The 18,892-nt window shown below is 37.4% G+C and overlaps 2 protein-coding genes across 2 annotated transcripts; one reads left to right on the forward strand and one right to left on the reverse strand.

Moving 5' to 3' along the window:
- Positions 1-358: 358 nt before the first annotated feature.
- On the reverse strand, positions 359-13,622 carry atp6ap1la (ATPase H+ transporting accessory protein 1 like a). The gene is made up of 7 exons (XM_051913088.1): positions 13,390-13,622; positions 8,111-8,151; positions 7,884-7,945; positions 6,655-6,890; positions 6,203-6,253; positions 5,230-5,473; positions 359-3,924 (listed from the first exon to the last, which is right to left on the reverse strand). Exons 1-7 carry the CDS (start codon positions 13,476-13,478, stop codon positions 3,688-3,690), a joined length of 960 nt encoding a protein of 319 aa, XP_051769048.1. The 5' UTR covers positions 13,479-13,622; the 3' UTR covers positions 359-3,687.
- A 609-nt stretch (positions 13,623-14,231) lies between these two features.
- On the forward strand, positions 14,232-15,655 carry rps23 (ribosomal protein S23). The gene is made up of 4 exons (XM_051913089.1): positions 14,232-14,347; positions 15,013-15,172; positions 15,254-15,374; positions 15,459-15,655. Exons 1-4 carry the CDS (start codon positions 14,344-14,346, stop codon positions 15,603-15,605), a joined length of 432 nt encoding a protein of 143 aa, XP_051769049.1. The 5' UTR covers positions 14,232-14,343; the 3' UTR covers positions 15,606-15,655.
- The last annotated feature ends 3,237 nt before the right edge of the window (positions 15,656-18,892 follow it).

Genomic DNA, 18,892 nt, shown 5'->3' on the forward strand with positions numbered 1-18,892 from the left:
TTCCAAACCTGTATAAATTTCTTTGTTCTGCAGTACACAAAAGAAAATATCTTGAAGAATGTTTGTAACCAAGCAGATCTTGCCCCCCTATTGTCTATGGTACTAAATGGGGGGCGAGATCTGCTTGGTTACAAACATTCTTCCAAATATCTTCCTTTGTGTACTGCAGAACAAAGAAATTTATACAGGTTTGGAACAACTTGAGGGGGAGTAAATGATGACAGAATATTCATTTTTGGGTGAACTATCCCTTTAAATAAATCACAGCTTACATAAATTTGTATTTGATATAATCTGAGTCAACTGATTTCCAATCACCTGTATCTTATGGTATCATTCAAACATATAAAACACAAAATAATTTTGAAACGCAACTGTGCTGCTGGTTTTATTGAACTCAACTGAGAGGGCAATAATAATCATCAAATATTAATACATCATAGCCCATTTCACATCTCTCCATTTTATCTGCATAAATGTCTGCTGAACAAAGTTAAGCTATTAATATGTTCCCAAATACATGTGTACATGAAAGAAAACAAACATATTTTCCCTTATTTAGCACATTATGATTATTACCAATATACAGTACATGGTACAACGCAAACCATCTGATTATTCAGGTTGTGAAATGTCTCTAGCCACTGGCATGCAGCATGTTCACTACACAACAGACGTCATGTTGCTTCCATTGTTGTTTTGCTTAAAATCCAAGTAATAAGAAGCCGCTCTTCACCACAGCCAAAGGCTCAGCATGAAATCATACACAAAAGACTGAAAAAATTAAATACGAAATTACAAAAACCAGAGTTAACATACAATCTACACAAAAATACCATGACAATAATTTTAAAAAATACATACTTTCAAAATAACGTCAGTAATTAATAAATTATGTCTTAATTTTTTTGCAACTTCTCAAGGAAAATGTGTTAAAATATTTGCTGGTTAAACACTGTATTGAAACCATTACGCAGTATGCTTTATTATTAATTGTTAAGTCCAGTTCACACCAAGAACGATAACTACGATCCACTGTCCACAACCCAGCCATAACGATATCGTAGGGATCACTTTCAGAACTATTTTTTTCCTGCTGTTAAATGATAAAACACTGACAGCCAATCAGAATCCGTTCTAATTTAAGCGCTCGCGCATTTAAAATGGCGGACAACGTTGCGGAGAAGTTATTTGCTGAGGTACAGAAAAGGCTGTTTGACGAGGATACTTTAAAGAAAATGGAAAACAATCGGTCATAATCCCCGGAATAAATGGTGAGAAGTATTACAGATGAGATCATTATGCCAGGCTAGCAAACAGTAAAATAAAATTAAAGCTGCAAGCAGCATTTATCGGGGTTCAAGCATTTAAGACCTTTAAGCACATAAAAAGTTATTATATTTTATTTAGCAAGCATGTAAACACTTGGATAATAGATGGAAAAGACCATTTACGGCCAATACAGGCAATTTAGTAAGGAAAAATATGGTTTTAAAAGGTTTTTTGACAGTTATAGCGCCACCTATTGCCTGATCTCCAACACTTTTTTGGGGTGTCCTCAGTTTGCCAATACATATGTGTGTTAATTTTGGTGAAAATATCTCATTTCGTTTTGAAGTTATATATACTTATATATATGAGAACATAAAAATGACCCTTTTTTGCGATTTCCTATCAAAATTTTGACATTTGGGCAGTAGCATTTAGTTAACTAATTTAGGTTCCGTGTTTCCTACGCTGGTTTTGTCTCGATCGGACAAGCGGTTTTGAAGATATTTGCAAAAGTTTTTTAAGCACTAAATCACAACATTGCACAAACTGTAAGCCAAAACCTGGCATGTCTGGTATCGCTGGACTCGGCAAGGTTTCAGAAGTCTAAGGACGTCACTCTCGTGAAAATAACCATGAGTCGAACATGCCCACCAAGTTTCGTTCCAATCGGCCTCCGTTAACCTTGTCAAATAGGTGCACAAACTTCATTGGCCAATGGCGGCCATGTTTTTTGAGATACGCCAATGTCCTCATAGACTATCATGCCCCCTTGGACCAAGACACTGCATGCCAAATTTCAAGTCGATCGGACAAACGGTTGCATAATTACAGCTGTTTTCACGTTTTTTCAAGTTATAGCGCCAGCTAGTGTCCAATTGACGCGATTTTTTTTACCATGACCAAAGATTGAGCCCCTACATACGTGTACTGAGTTTGGTGCAAATATCTAATTTTGTTCTTGAGTTATAGCCATTTTAGTAAAAGTGGCTCCACCCTCATTGTTCGTTTTGGCGTCCCTTAGCGACCGTGAATCAAAATTAAAAATTTTTTGATAATTATTGATATTCAGACTACAGAGAACATTTCTGCACTGGTTTGGTTCCGACTGGGTCAAATACCTAGGACTAGTTCACAGTTCTATACCCGGAAATTTCGCCTTGAGCCAAGGATTCCAACGATATAAGACACCCGAGCCTACGCCTAACGGTTCAGGAGTTATAAGCCATTTCGTGCTGTAGCGCCCCCGTCAGGCCGAGCATTGGTGACGTTGTTGGCGGTATGAGTACTACCAGCCCTCAAAGTTTAAAGTCTCTACGACTTACCGTTTGGTCTGCCCGATCACTTTTGTGGGAGAATGCTGATCCTTGGAAAATTTAACAATTACAATAGTTTCAGCACTACGCGCTTGAACCCCTAATTATTTCAGGTGACCAGCGCTAGTTTCGCTAACATTGTCTAGCATCCTTTGAAGTTGCAGTGAAAAAGACTAGGCATTGTTTTTATTCCACTATATTGTTTTCGTCAGCTAATTCACTGTTAGATTAGATCGATTACACTAGCTATTCACTCGAAACATAGTATGCTGAGGACATCTGCTGGTTAAAGCGTGTAAATGCAACAAGAACAGCAAAAACACATTGTACACACTTTGAAACCACAGCGCGTGAGCTTACAATAAACAGACCGTTATCGTTCGTTGGTGTGGACGCAAATATAGATATCGTTATCATTCTTAGTGTGAACGGGCCTTTAGCATTCCTTTTTTCATTTATTTAATTGATCATCAAATTAAAACTATATTACACAATCATAATGGTTTATTCATAGTTTAAAACTTCAAAGTCAACATGAAATCAAAAATGATGCTATTTACTGTTCCTTGATTTCATTGTATTGTTGTGCACCATCAGTTGCAGATGGAAAAATCAAGTTTTTCTACATGCTTGTCCTGTTTCATGTGCAAATATCTCATATTATTACAAAGGTAAATTGGTTGCAAACACATTTCATGTTGACTTTAAAGAAGCATCAGTATTATTAAGTTAAAAGACAGGCGATGCAAATGTAAGATATATTGATTATTGTGCTATTTCGAATTGCATTCAAACATCTGAAGATCTCCATCAGAAATGAGCGCTCATGAAACCTCACGCTGAATGTTTAATTCCTAGGTTTTTGGTGAGAACTGGCTGATATCTCCAAATCCTCCCATGCACTGAGCCTGTAAAGCTCCCGAAGGAACCCGATTCGGACTTCCACTGTCCCACCACAATGATGTCACTGCCGTGGTGCAGTCAGTCCCAAAGAGCCCTGGTTCCCCGTGCAGATGGGAGTTTCTCCTGTCTGGCCGCCGCTGATTTTAGTTCCAGAGCTCACAGTCACAGAAGTGTCCGTCTCTCGGCCTGCGACAGGACCCTAGAGGTTGTTCTTCTCTGTGCACTCCGCTTCTGTGCTGCGAGGGAAGTAGACGGTGGTCTTGTGCTCTTCGTAGCGGTCGATGTGCTTCAGATGAACCACCATGTGCAGAGCGTACGCTAACACCAGCAGCAGGATCAGAGACGTGATCAGACCCATCAGGATCGCTGGGGTGAAGAAGGTCGCGCAGTCGCTGGCCGACGCAAACTTACTGGACTGAACGTTGAACGCCTGGATCTGTGAGGAATACAAGAAATTGTTAGATTTCAAGAGATGGTTAGTTGGTAAGAACTATCCACCCATCAATCCATCCATTTATCTATTAATCCATCCATCCATCCATCCATCTATTTATCTATCCATCCATCCATCCATCCATCTATTCACCCATCTATCCATCCATCCATCCATCCGTCCATCCATCCATTTATCTATCCATCCACGCATCGATCCATCCATCCATCCATCCATCCACCCACCCATTTATCTATCCATCCTTCCATCCATTTATCTATCCATCCATCCATCTATTTATCCATCCATCCATTTATCTATTCATCCACCCATCCATCCACGCATCGATTCATTTATCTATCCACCCATCTATCTATCCATCCACCCATCCATCTATCTATCCATCCATTTATCCATCCATCCATTTATCTTTCCACCCATCCATTTATCTATCCACCCATCTATCTATCCATCCACCCATCCATCTATCTATCCACCCATCCATCCATCCATCCATCTATCCATCCACCCATCCATTTATCGATCCACCCATCCATTTATCCATCCACCCATCCATTTATCCATCCATCCACCCATCTATCTATCCATCCATTTATCCATCCATCCACGCATCCATTTATCTATCCACCCATCCATTTATCTATCCATCCATCCATTCATCTATACATCGACCCATCCATTTATCTATACATCCATCTATTCACCCATCTATCCATCCATCCATCCATCCATCCACCCACCCATCCATCCATCCATCCATCCATCCATCCATTTATCTATCCATCCATCCATTTATCTATCCACCCATCTATCTATCCATCCACCCATCCATTTATCTATCAATCCATCCATCCATCCATCCATCCACCCATCCATCCATTTATCAATCCATTCATCCATTCCATCTATCCATCCACCTATCCATCTACCCATCTATCATCCATCCACCCACCCACCCACCCATCCAACCTTTTATCTATCCATCCATCCATCTATTTATCCATCCATCCATCCATCCATCCATCGTTCTGTCTATCCAGGCAAAGCAGAATAATTCATAGTATTCAATATTCCATATTACAGAGTTTCATTTCACTCAAACTCAGCATGTTCTTCCACAAACTCTGGACTATGAGCTTTTTTAAAAAGACGCTGCTCTCATGCCAATCCACAAGCTTGTGTAACCACATTACACCCACCAGAGGCTAAAAATACTGCATAAGATGCTACAATTCCAATATGAGGCGTTTATCAGCAGAGGATGGAGGGAATGTGTTGCCTGCCAACCTGGAAGTCAGTGAAGGTGATGTGCCAGTTTGCGGCGTGGTCGGTGTTGGCGCTGGGCACCAGCAGCGTGTCGTACTTCTGCAGGCTGCTGACGTGCTGGCAGTGATATGAGTTGGTGGAGGGCGCGTACACATCTGTAGCGTTGAACGTGGCCTCGTACGTCCAGTTGTAATGGATGTGCACGTTATCAAGAGTGAACCAGTTCTGTCCCGCCGACTCGTAGAACGTATTTGACATCTGTAGCCTGTGGAAATAAACACATATATACTGCACAGTCATATGTCTTTATCTCTGTGCAATGCCATTAAAAAAAATTCTGCTTTTTTTTTACCAGCACACACACACACACACAAAAAAACAATCAATATTATCTCTAAATTCAGATGAGCTACATTTATTTATAATTATATAATTTGTTACATTTATATAGCGCTTTTCTGGGTACTCAAAGTGCTTTACATATGAAAGGGGGAATCTCCTCAACCACCACCAATGTGCAGCATCCACCTGGATGATGCGATGGCATCATTTGAAGCTATTTCACTGTACATTAACTAATATTGACACATCTGTGATGGCACCAGTTGAATTTGATATTATTGTGCCCATTTAAATGGCAACCATTAAGATTCTTTAAAACATTCTATATTTTACCATTCTAACATTGACAATAAAACATTATAAAGAGGTTTTCATTAATATTAATACCAGAGCTGCTTGGGATATGACTGCAAGGATGTCAAAGTTAATATTAGAATATTAAAATATCAGATTATTAAAAAAATATGTATTTATTGAAGATTGGTACCTTGTCATATCACTTTTAAGGCAATAAGCCACATGAGGCCATACTTTACAGTGATTTTACCACAGTTAATAGAGCTTTGGCCAAAAAATCACCACTTAACTGAGGTAAAATCACTGTAATGCATCATTATATCAAACACACATAAACAAAAAAATTAGAAATAACCTTATGGAGAGGCCTCTAAGATCTTCCACGTCGCCAAACCGTAGATTGAGTCTGGTGAATAACAAAATATGTCAAAATATTATTAAATATCTATCAATTTTGTCAAAAAATCCCTTATTTAAATATTTCCCGCCTAAGGCATATGCAAAATAAAGTGGCGGGGCCTGGTTGAGTTAGTTAGTAGTGTGTTGAAACTGGCGGTTATAGTAAGGGGCGGGACATTTCCCAAAACACGCTAGAAGAGCCAATCAAAACACACTGCTCCAGCCGACCAATCAGAGTGCATTGTGCTTTTCAGAAGGAGGGGCTTCATAGAGACAGGAACTAAACAGAGCGTTACTGACAGACTGGGAAGAGAGGAGCTGCAACAATGTCAAATATGGGAAAAATAATGTATTTTTGATCATACAAACATGAAAACCTGTTCTAGTAGAGTGTGCGACTGAACTTACATGGCTTTATCTTTACTGCAGAAGGAGCCTTTGGTGTCCACCGGTGTGTCTGGGCTGAAGATTCGCTCTGTGAGGTCCACTAAACTGTGATTCCTGTACCTGATGGCCAGTTTGCGGGCCCTGAAGAGGATGCAGGTCTTGCCGTTGTACGTCACACTCAGAGGAGAGTACGGCAACATTCCTGGAGACTGCAGCAACTTCCTGCGTGGAGGAGCGTGAAGCTGCCATCCGTACGGCTGGAACACGAGCACATCAAAGTTACATACTACCATTCAAAAGTTTAGGGTTGGTAAGATTTTTAATGTTTTTGAAAGCATTTATTTGATCGAAAATTCAGTAAAAATAGTGAAATATTATTCAAATTTAAAATAACTATTTTCTATGTGAATATATTGTAAGATGTAATTTATTCCTTTCATGCAAAGCTGAATTTTCAGCATCATTACTCCAGTCTTCAGTGTCACATGATCCTTCAGAAATCATTCTAATATGCTGATTTGCTGCTCAAGAAACATTTCTGATTATTATCAATGTTGAAAACAGATTAATAGTTTTGTGGAAACATTATTTTCAGGATTATATGATGAATAGAACAGCAGAAATCTTTTGTAACATTATAAATCTCTTTACGTCACATTTGATCAATTTAATGCATCCTTGCTGAATAAAAGTATTAATTTCTTTCGATGATAGGTGTATGTAAGGCTAGTAACAAGACATATTGTCACACAAAATGGGTTAAGTTGTCACAATATAACCTGCCACTAAAAAGGCATAGGATTTCCAGCTAAATCTAAATGGTATAAACCAAAAAACCAAAAAACCAAAAAAAAAATATATAAACCAGATGTTTTGGCCAACATACATTATGATTATTCAACAAATGTATAAATTTACAACATTCAAAACAAAAGTGTTCCAGCTCCCCAAATAGGCATTTCTGAAACATACTGTGTGACAACTAGCCCCATTCTCCCCTATGCCTGCTGTTAAATACACTTAATACTCATGAAACAGTTTACAGAAAGAGAGTTTTTGGGGCACTGTAATATATCCTAAATCAGAATGAAATTCCTGATTAAAAATGTAGCATGTCTATAATCTGTTTTTCAAAGACAGTGCGGTCTGTCAAGGATTAAATTCATCTTGTTTGGACTTTGGAGGGAAATCTGCACCCCAGTGGCAGCACAAGGTCACATTGGCTCCGCTGGCAGACGGACACATCTCACCTGCAGCGCTCGTCTGAGACGTGCTTCGGCCACAAACACCGAGCCATCGCCGTCCACCCCACCTGCACAAAAACACCAGACCACAGATGAGAAACACTTACAGTTATATCTTATTTATTTATACAAATATGCAAATAAATTAATAAAGAGCTGTATATACAGCTGTTAATTTAACCCTGTAAAACCTGACATATGAAGTAGTTCTGATATTTATCAAAACAGCTTACTTTCTTGAATGCTGATGTCTTGGGATGGTGCATCATCTGAGCTGCAAGTATGAGAATTTAAGTGTGCATTATTAATCTACCATCATAAACATTTATTTGAAATCATTCAGTCTCAACTGCAGATAGGATCTTCACGTTATGAATATGAATGAGGAATAGGAGGCTTTGATGCTGTGAGTCACTGCTGGAACGTCATCATCCGTGAAGTGAGACCAACTCTCTTTCAAGTCACTTTTAATGCTTTGCTCTTGTTGCCGCAGGAAAATTCTATTGCTCAGGAGATCTCAGTTAAGTATCAACTTTGCTTCAGATGTTTCTCCTGCAAATGCCTCAAGAGAAATAAATATAGACATAAATGAGTAAATTAGAGCAAGAGATCAATTTTCAACTCTTGGCATTTTTTCTGAAACTCTATACTCTTAAAAAAGGGTGGTTTTGGCAGTGATGAACCATTCTGGGTTCCCTAAAGAACATTTCAGTGAACAGTTCTCAAAAGAACCATTTTTTCTTAGTTTGAAGAACATTTGAAAAATCTAAAGAACCTTTTTCCACTATAAAGAATGGAACGGAAAGATTCCGCGGATGTTAAAGGTTCTTCGTGGAACCATCAATGCAAAGGAGACTCTCAGGAGAAACATCTGAGATCAGCTGACAATGTCTCAATTCTCTCTCCTTTTCATCTTATTGCTGTCTAGGAGTAAAACTTGAGATATTCAAGAGATCTAATGTGTGATTTTCTGATTTCTTCAACTATAAGACAGATTACTCAAAGATGAACCGTTTAAACGTCTAATCACTGAGTAATGCTGCTGCAATGGGCTTAACCTGCTTCTCAGACCTGATTATGGCTCAGTCTGACCGACGCTGGCACATAATGTCGGTCAGGGATCAAAGTAAGACGTGAGAATGTCTTTGTATAGCAAGGAAGAAAGTATATCATTTTTCATAAATATATAACACAAATAAATGGATGTTTTCTTTAGCTTGAGGCGCAGCTCTACTGGACAAGACCTGTTTGGATTGATTAACAGTGCACAAATATAATTAATAGGATTTTTTGCATCAAGTATCAATAACTAGTACTGATGCTCATCAAAGTTCAGTGTGTAATTCATCTTGCAGAGTGTGTGTTGCTTCCTTCTGAAAATGTAGAAATGTAGTTCTTTTTTAATTCATGCCAGTGTTGTTGTTGTTAACTAAAACTAAAACTATTAAAATCATTTTTTTTTAATTGAAATAAAGCTGAAATAAATTAAATATAGATGAAAAACTTGAAAAATTTGACCTAACTGAAATACATAGGTACTAAATTTGAAAAAAACTGAAAAACTAAAAAAACTGAAATAAAAATAAATTAAATCTAAACAGAAATATTGTAAAAGTAATAAAAGCACATAACCAAATTTCGAAAACTTAGACTAAAATAACAATAAAAGCTTATTCAAAATGTTAATAAATAGTAATAATAATATATAAATAATACTAAAATAACACTTCTTGATAATGATTTTATATATATATATATATATATATATATATATACACATATATAATGATTATATATTTACTATAAACTACACAATATCATTATACTAAAACAGTATATAAATAATTCTACATTTTTAAATAACACTGCAAAAAGTGTTTATTATATTTTGTTTTCAAGGCTTAAAGAAATTAAAGGAATATTCCTGGTTAAACACAAGTTGAGCTCCATTGTCAAACAACAGTGAATGTTTATTAAATTTTGTTTCTATCATACAATGTTTAAATATGAAAAAAAAAACAAAAAACGACAATATTAAACCACAAATATTGCATATTTCTTGTTATATTGCAAGTGCATTTATGGCATCACATTTGTTTGATTGTTTTGATTGAACAAACATGTCAAAGTTATCCTCAGTGTGTCACAAATGCTGTCAATCAGGGTTGCCAGGTTTTCATAACAAAACCCACCCAATTGCCACTCAAAACTAGCCCAATCACGTTTCAAGGGGGGTTCCCCCTGGTAAAAATCGCATTCCAGGGACTAAATATTATGTTATTTGGGGTCGCTTCAACCCGCGGACATGAAAAACAACCTGCGGCAACAGTGTAAAAGTAGCCCAATTACGCAGGAAAACTGCAGACTTGGCAACACTGCTGTCAATACGCTTGTATTTAAAGGTGTAACTTTTTTCTTCAAAATTAACAAAATTTAAAGAGTACATCAAAACATTATCAATCCTTTTTCCAAAACGTGTTTTTTTCTTACCCTGATTCACTATGGTAAGCCTATTATAAGTGTTTATATTTTAGACCTGTCAGGATGGTTTTCGCGGGTAATTGCATAAATACATCTCTCCCTCGTGCGTGTCTCATCATGTCTGTAAATAGAGTCAAGTTGCTCCGGCTACTTAAACACGTGTCATATTCATCCGCACAGTAATGAAGCACAACCAAAACAATGTTCTTCTGCAAAATACATGCAGTTTTTGTTTTTAACCGCTAGAGGATAACATAGTGAACCTTTATGGAATGTTTCTTTAATATAATTTCAATAATAATGCATCTATTTGTGGTTCTTGTGCATCGTCACACCAATATAATCTCATTTATCACCTCAGGACTCCCACAGTGCAGCAGAAGATTGTGACCCTGTACTGCTGCCCTTGTCCATGTAGGGGAGGTGCTGTTTGTTTACCTGCACTGTAAACAACATCAGACCTGTCGTTTCATCTATCTATCTATCTAGAGTCTGCATCAACTGAAACTGACCTCCACAGAACCTCCCAAAACAACAACCTGATCACATAAATAAATACAGTCGGATAGAGGAGGAAAGCCAGAAAGAAAACACAAATCCCTCCTTCTATCAGCTTCGGCAGTGGCTTATCTGCTCAGCGCTGAGCTGCCGTCGCTGCATCTGAACATGTGGGCCAGTGACGGGCCACAGTCGGCACATTTATATAATCAATGGAATCTGCTGACCGCTTCAGAACGGTTATAGCATATTTCAGCTGGGATGCTCAGATTAGTGCGTGTCTTTAAAGTTCTGCCGGCATCTAGATGCTTCACCAAATCAAATCTGTTAATACACAGCTAAAGCCTGGACTGGCCTACATGTAGTAAAACTCCATCTGTGCAAGCGCTAGTGGAGAAACGCTACACATTCAGCTCCTACAAAGCAGTTTGCTGCCAATTAGATGTGCTTTTAACTGCAGTATGAAGTCGACTGCAGAGAAGCTGAACATATGTGGCTATAAAAATGCCTTGGTGCTTAGAAAGCAGTAAGATGTAATCATGTTGCTTCATGTAGTAAAAGAGATCAAATCTGTTTAGGGTAACACTTTTGGATTTCTTTTTTGCTTGATTTAATTATGTGTTTGTTTACAAATTCCTTCAGCATTTTATACAACGCTTAAGTGAGTCAAGAACTTAAATAGATACTCAGATTTTCTGGGAAAAAAATAAATAATTAGAGATGCACAATATATCGGCCAATAATCGGTATCGGCCAATAGCCGATAGTGTAAAAATTTGCTTTTATTTGGCCGATACCGATTATTGGCCGATATATTGTGCATCTCTAATTATTTCGTTTATTTATTAATTATTTAATTTAAAAACAACGGATTGTCAGGGCCGATATATCCTGTCAATTAAAAGAAGGCAGGAAAATGCACTGAATTTGTGCTTTGTGTAAAGAAAATGCTAAGAAACCAGATTGATGTTCAATATTAATAGGATTAATATCATTCAGAAAGTTAAGAAATATTCATTTAATCTTCAGAATTTAGTTAATGTGTGTTAATATTAATTTGAGTAATGTGTTTGTTTATGCCTGATACCAGTTACTCTGAAACAACATGATGAAATGGAGAGAATAAAGTTTTTATTTGCATTTCGTTCAAAATATAATAATTAAAAATATAATGATTATTAATTATAATGAAATTATCATTCATTTTAAAAAGGTATAAATAGCAGAACCCCCAAATTATCGGTATTGTTTTCGGTATTGGCAGATATTACTCTGAATAATCGGCTATCAGTATCGGTGGAGAAATTTAGTATCGGTGCATCTCTAATAATAATAATAATAATAATCCTGCTCTCATCTTATAATGAGATTATCATTCATTTAAAAAAAGTATAAATGGCAGAACCCCCAAATTATCGGTATTGTTATCGGTATCGACAGATATCACTCTATCGTATCGGTGGAGAAATTTAGTATCGGTACATCTCTAATAATAATAATAATCCTGCTCTCATCTTATAATGAAATTATCATTCATTTTAAAAAAGTATAAATGGCAGAACCCCCAAATTATCGGTATTGTTATCGGTATCGGCAGATATTACTCTATCGTATCGGTGGAGAAATTTAGTATCGGTGCATCTCTAATAATAATAATAATCTTAGGCACCATCTGGTGGATAGAGATAAAATGCCAATCTGCCATCTTGAATCTAACACTGCATGCTCAGAAAGTAAATTTAAAAGTAAATCAAAAACATTTTTTCTACATTTTTTGCATACTTGACTACTTTCACTGTGTTTATTGTGCATACTGTAGTGTATTTTTATGACATTACATTGTTTTGCATATTGTCTATTGTAAATTCTGTTGATGCATAGAAAATATAATAAAATCTATGTATCTATCTATGTATCAACAAGTCAAAATCAAACTCATTCATACAAAATGTTATTCATTAATGCATAAAAAAGATCAATTATTAATAATAAACACGCATCAGGCTCATTTATATAATAAATAAATGATACATAATGTGATTCTCCAGCTTGATTCTACACGTTTTAGGTGATGTTTAGCCCAACAATATGAAAAAAAATTCTATTTCATATTTCATTCATATCATCAACAGCATGACATCAGAAGGATGCTCCACATTCCTGACATTCCTTCAGTGATGCTGATCATTCCTGAATCCCAACCTGCTCTCATCTTATCTAACACACATCTTTGCCTCCAATTATAGTAGCAAATATGGATTTGCCCTGTAAACTGATGCCGATGGATTTTCTCTTGTGTTTCACTGCAAGAGCCCTTCAGTTGAGTCTCAATGCAGACACAATGTGCATGAAGGGTGGACAAAGGAAGCAAGCACTAGTTTGTCTCTGCCACACCAGTTCATCGTCATTTAATAAACGCATAGGCTATTAAAGATTCACAGTATAGCCTATATAGTCTTTGTTTTTCACCATCTGAATAAATGGGATGCATAAAACACCACATCTCTGGCTTATTTCGAAATAACTCACTCACCTTCCTTCCACAAAGGCAGACAGCTGCTCATAAGACGAGGATATCTGCAGGAAAACAAAGGAAAATAACGCAAGCCACGTTGATGCCATGTATACATCCAGATGAGTCTGCCAGAGATGATGCTGAACACTGCTGCTTCATAATCTGCCTGGATAACAGGGCGCAACCTCAGCCGATGATTGACAGGCGCGGCGACCAATCAGCGTGCAGTGGGCGGGTTAATCCAGCGACACGGCCACGCCCGTTCAGAGAGCGTGTGCTGCTGACACAGTAATACACAAACCAGCAGGAGATGTAAGCGACTGATCCATAAACCTAAACTAATTAGCCAAATAATTAACGGATATAAGACAATGGTATTGATTGTCAACTGTGGCAGAAGGTCGAATAATGCTCTTTCTGCATTATTTTGCATGTGTGTGACCTACATTACACTGTAGTGCACATTAATTGGCAGCATGTGTAAAAAATACATGAAGAAAATGGTGTTTTGGCCTTTTCTAGACAAGAAACTAACGAATCCCAAACAAAGAAACATCCTTTCTATCATAATTTATGTTTGTCAACCCGCACTTGATAAGAAACTAGTAAAAGTAGTACTAGCACTAGAAAATAGTAAAATAATAATAAATACCATGGTAGTACCATAGTTTTTGGACACTTACAATAAGATTATATCATTGTATTCTTTAAAATACTATATGGTAATCAGTACAATCAAGTAGACAGGTGTTTAATAAAACATTTTAACTTGAATGACAGTAAAATAAACCGGATAAATATATTAACGCTGTAGTTCTGTCATTCAAATAGAGGTATGAAAACGTAAAAGGCTGAAATTCACATCCTTTTGTACAGGCGCTCGCTTTGTCAACCCGCGGGGTCCTTCCAGCAGTCATTTGCGCAGAGCGTCACGTGATCGTTCTTTCCTGTCCGGACTCAGAGCACGCGATCATGGGTACGTGTGAGGCGACAATAAAACTTCACAAAACGCTGTAATATTTGATTTTACCTCACAATTGTTTGGGTTTATGTGTTGTTAAACGTTTCATGTATCGATTTAGACTTAGTGGCGATCGCTATGAAGCCGTTTTTGTAACTATTTTGTGTTTTATAATGGAGGCATCGTGGAGCGGCCATGAGCTGCACACACAGTCTGAAGCATTGATCTTCATTTAGACTTTAATTCACAGTGTTAAACGGCCTTATTATTTGTGTTTATATATTTTATTTTTGCTGCTTTAAAATTATGGCAACATGTTGGTTTCTTTAGGGTTATTTAAGACTGCATAATAACAGTAGACTGAATCTTTAGTGCTAGAAGGTTTCTTATATTGTTTTTGACTCTTAAATGATGAATCGGAACCAACGAGCCCTGTATTTGTGCTTCTGTGTTGATAAACATCTTCAAGCTCTTGACAGTGATGAGCAACATCTGTAGTGTTAATATGGACGATTTGGTTGTCTAAATCTTTTTAGTGACTTAATTCTATTCCATTTTATAGATATAAAAGATTTCCTTATGATTGGAAATGTCATGGATGTTAACTGTGTGGGATCTGGGTATATGAACATCTTGAAACTGATGCTTTTTCTTATTCCTCTCTCTTTTTCCTCCTTTAGGCAAGTGTCGTGGACTGCGTACTGCTAGAAAACTGCGGAACCACCGCCGCGAGCAGAAATGGCATGATAAACAGTACAAGAAGGCTCATTTGGGTACCGCTCTGAAGGCCAACCCCTTCGGTGGAGCTTCTCACGCCAAAGGCATTGTGCTTGAGAAAGTGTAAGACGATGTTCTTCAAGACAATGATGAATATGCTGGTTGTTTAAGGAGTAAATGTTCACTTTCTGTTTGTCATGACAGTGGTGTTGAAGCCAAGCAGCCCAACTCTGCCATCAGGAAGTGCGTCAGGGTCCAGCTGATCAAGAACGGCAAGAAGATCACAGCTTTCGTGCCCAACGACGGCTGCTTGAATTTCATCGAGGTAAGCTGGATTTATGCATGTGAAACTTTAAGAGAATATAAATCTACAGAATGAAGAGTGCATCATTTTTTCTCTTTGTTCCAGGAAAACGATGAGGTTCTGGTGGCAGGATTCGGTCGTAAGGGACACGCCGTGGGTGATATCCCTGGTGTTCGTTTCAAGGTGGTGAAGGTGGCCAACGTTTCTCTTCTGGCTCTGTACAAAGGCAAGAAGGAGAGACCCAGATCATAAACTGTTCTTGGTGAAATCACAATAAAAGGAATTTTTTTCTGTTCCATAAACTGTCCGTTTGTGTCTTTTATATATAGAATGCTTTGAACTTTAGGTTTCACAGACTAAAATGCATGTTTGAGCTGTTTTAACAAAGAAACTTGCACTGACTTATCTTAAAATGTCACTGTTTTGTCTCAAGATGCACTCCAGTTATGTTTTTTTTTTCCTAAGGCACATTTAAAAAAGTTAGTTAAATTAGGATATCTAACTAAGGCCTTATCCTTGTTTAATCTATACCTAGATGTTATAGAAGTGTGCGCTGCTGTGATGACGTAAGTTAGCGTTGCTCAGATGCCCTCAAAAAATCCAACAAGATTTGTCCATTGGCTTTTGGATTATTGCAGAAAATATGCTCTGACTGAGACCAGCAAAAGTTTCATTCTTGCATGTTTTGTCCATGATAATCTTTTCAAATAATTTAACCAAAAACCCTTTTAAAAACTCATTGTCTTGAGGATGATGGAAACAGGGGCCAGTTGTTCAAAAAGTTTAATATGGATCAGAATGTTTTGCTATCCAGGATCAGGTAATCCTTACTTTTGTGCTGGTTTTTCAAAGCAAAATTGGATTGAATCATCCTGATCCAGATGCACACTTTTATTAGATTACCAAATCTGGGTTACTAGTGCTCTATGGAGCTCCTCAAGGGACATGGGGATGGGAAAAATACTTCAATGCTTTTGCCTTATCTCAGAAATGTTTTGTGCAGCGCTCACCTGAGAAACTCTGTTCGCTCAACGAACTTTGGTTAATCTATTATGATTTTATAAACAGTGATAAACACTTTAAATATAAGTTTTGTTTGATGTTTACAGCTATTTGGGGATTATATTATGGCTCTTTTTTACTACTGAAAGGCTTAATAGTTAGCATAATGTCTACTTCTAATTTATTACTTTAGTTAGACTAATCAATGAAAAATAAAAACATGTATTACATGGTACAAATGTTGTATTTTTTTGATCAGTTTTAAAGTTTTATTACATTTTTGTTCTGATCAGGGATCAAAACAATCCTTTTTTTTTTTTTTTTGGATCAAACTAGGTATCCCAATCTTACTAAAAAGTTTTGAACAACACAAACTGATGATTTGATCCAGTTCAAGACCAAGATTGGATTTTGTGATCTAATCTGATCGCAGAATCCTTTTTTTCTTTTGAACAACCCATTTTCAAGATTTGATCCAATCCGATAGCCGAAATCTGATCGGATTACTTTTGAACAACTGACCCCAGAAGTCCTAAAATGCAACTCGTTTCCTGGTTTTGGCCTACGAAATTGTGTCATCCCTACAGTACTCAATGGTGGAAAAGAAATGTTTTTAAATGTTTTAAAGTTCTTGCTCTGCTGATGCTGAGTGACATTAAAATCTCATACTTGTAAGGTTTCATACTGGATGAGGCTCAGGTAAAGTAGTGTTTCTGGATTCACAACAGTCAGCATTAATGTTTTATTGCAAGTTCTGAAGAGCAGTAGTAGTAATGGCCGTAAATTATATTTATAGGTTATATTTTAAGTATCTACAACCCGAATTCTGGAAAAGTTGGGAGGTTTTTAAATTTGAATAAAATGAATACTAAAAGTCTTTCAAATCACATGAGCCAATATTTTATTCACAATAGAACATAGATAACATAACAATTGTTTAAACGGAGAAATTCTACACTTTTATCCACTAAATGAGCTCATTTCAAATTTGATGCCTGCTACAGGTCTCAAAATAGTTGGGACGGGGGCAACAAATGGCTGAAAAAGCAAGACATTTTGAAAAAATTCAGCTGGGACAACATCTAGCAACTAATTAAGTTAATTGATATCAGGTCTGTAACATGATTAGCTATAAAAGGGATGTCTTAAGGCAGGAACACACCTTTGTTCGTTGGCCGACTAAATTTTCTCAGTGTGCTCCACACCGTCGGCTGAAGTTGGTCCTCGTCGCCTTTTTTTCGGCCGATTCCACATATGGAATCGGCGTCTGAGCTCATCGGCCCGTCGAGCCATCTGATCATTCTGATTGGCTGTTCAGCTACTGCCACCTGCTGGTATGGAAAGGCATTTCATCTTACGCAGGCGCAGAACGGATGTGCTACTTGGCCGTCGGCTGTCAAGCGTCGATTTGGTGTGTCAGGGCAACTTTGGACCCAGATGCTGCCGATGTGAGCCAACCCCTCAGACTGATTTCATCGCCACTAGTTCGTCGGCGTTGGCTTGGTGTGTTTCTGCCTTTAAAGAGGCAGAGTCTCTCAGAAGTAAAGATGGGCAGAGGCTCTCCAATCTGTGAAAAGTGCGTAAAAAGATTGTGGAATACTTTAAAAACAATGTTCCTCAACGTCAAATTGCAAATCTCATCATCTACAGTGCATAACACCATCAAAAGATTCAGAGAAACTGGAGAAATCTCTCTGTGTAAGGGACAAGGCTGAAGACCTTTATTGGATGCCCGTGGTCTTCGGGCCCTCAGACGACACTGCATCACTCATCGGCATGATTGTGTCGATGACATTACTAAATGGGCCCAGGAATACTTCCAGAAACCACTGTCGGTAAACACAATCCGCCGTGCCATCTGCAGATGCCAATTAAAGCTCTATCATGCAATAAGGAAGCCATATGTGAACATGGTCCAGAAGCGCCGTCGTGTCCTGTGGGCCAAGGCTCATTTAAAATGGACTGTTTCAAAGTGGAAAAGTGTTCTATGGTCAGACGAGTCCAAATTTGACATTCTTGTTGGAAATCACGGATGCCGTGTTCTCCGGGCTAAAATTGTAAAAATTTCCCAGTTTGTTATGTTATCTATGATCTATTGTGAATAAAATATTGTCTCATGTGATTTGAAAATCTGTTAGTTTTCATTTTATTCAAATTTGAAAAACGTCCCAACTTTTCCGGAATTCGGGTTGTAATAATTCAATCACTGTTTTGTCATTTGAGCTTATGAATTAGTTGGTCAGGGTTACCAAGGTCATATCTAATATCCAGATCTGAAAAGTCAGGATTAAAAAGTTGATGTAATTATGCTCAGTCTGTTAATTCTGGCTTATTAGGCTGCAAAACAAAAAGTGATGCATTCAGTGTCATTTAAATAGGTTAATTCCAAAAATTGAAATCTGTTGATCGATATAGACTTTTAAAAAGCCCACAAAAGCATTTAAAAAGCTATTATTTGGCAAGTTGTCAAAAGTTGTCATCTTACACTGGTCACTCATCTGTCACAGGTGTCTGACTTCTCTCAGGTGGTTGAAAAT

The sequence above is a fragment of the Ctenopharyngodon idella genome, chromosome 11 (assembly GCF_019924925.1).
Source record: "Ctenopharyngodon idella isolate HZGC_01 chromosome 11, HZGC01, whole genome shotgun sequence".
Lineage (NCBI taxonomy): Eukaryota > Metazoa > Chordata > Actinopteri > Cypriniformes > Xenocyprididae > Ctenopharyngodon > Ctenopharyngodon idella.

Excerpts from the sequence above, each read along its gene's own strand:
- atp6ap1la (XM_051913088.1), bottom strand. The coding sequence starts at position 13,478 with ATGGCATCAACGTGGCTTGCGTTATTTTCCTTTGTTTTCCTGCAGATA. Across the intron at positions 8,152-13,389 it reads TCTGCCTTTGTGGAAGGAAG|CTCAGATGATGCACCATCCC; the intron begins GTGAGTGAGTTA and ends TCATACTTGCAG. Across the intron at positions 6,891-7,883 it reads GTCTCAGACGAGCGCTGCAG|CCGTACGGATGGCAGCTTCA; the intron begins GTGAGATGTGTC and ends CTCGTGTTCCAG.
- rps23 (XM_051913089.1), top strand. Across the intron at positions 15,173-15,253 it reads GGCATTGTGCTTGAGAAAGT|TGGTGTTGAAGCCAAGCAGC; the intron begins GTAAGACGATGT and ends TTGTCATGACAG. Across the intron at positions 15,375-15,458 it reads GCTGCTTGAATTTCATCGAG|GAAAACGATGAGGTTCTGGT; the intron begins GTAAGCTGGATT and ends TCTTTGTTCCAG.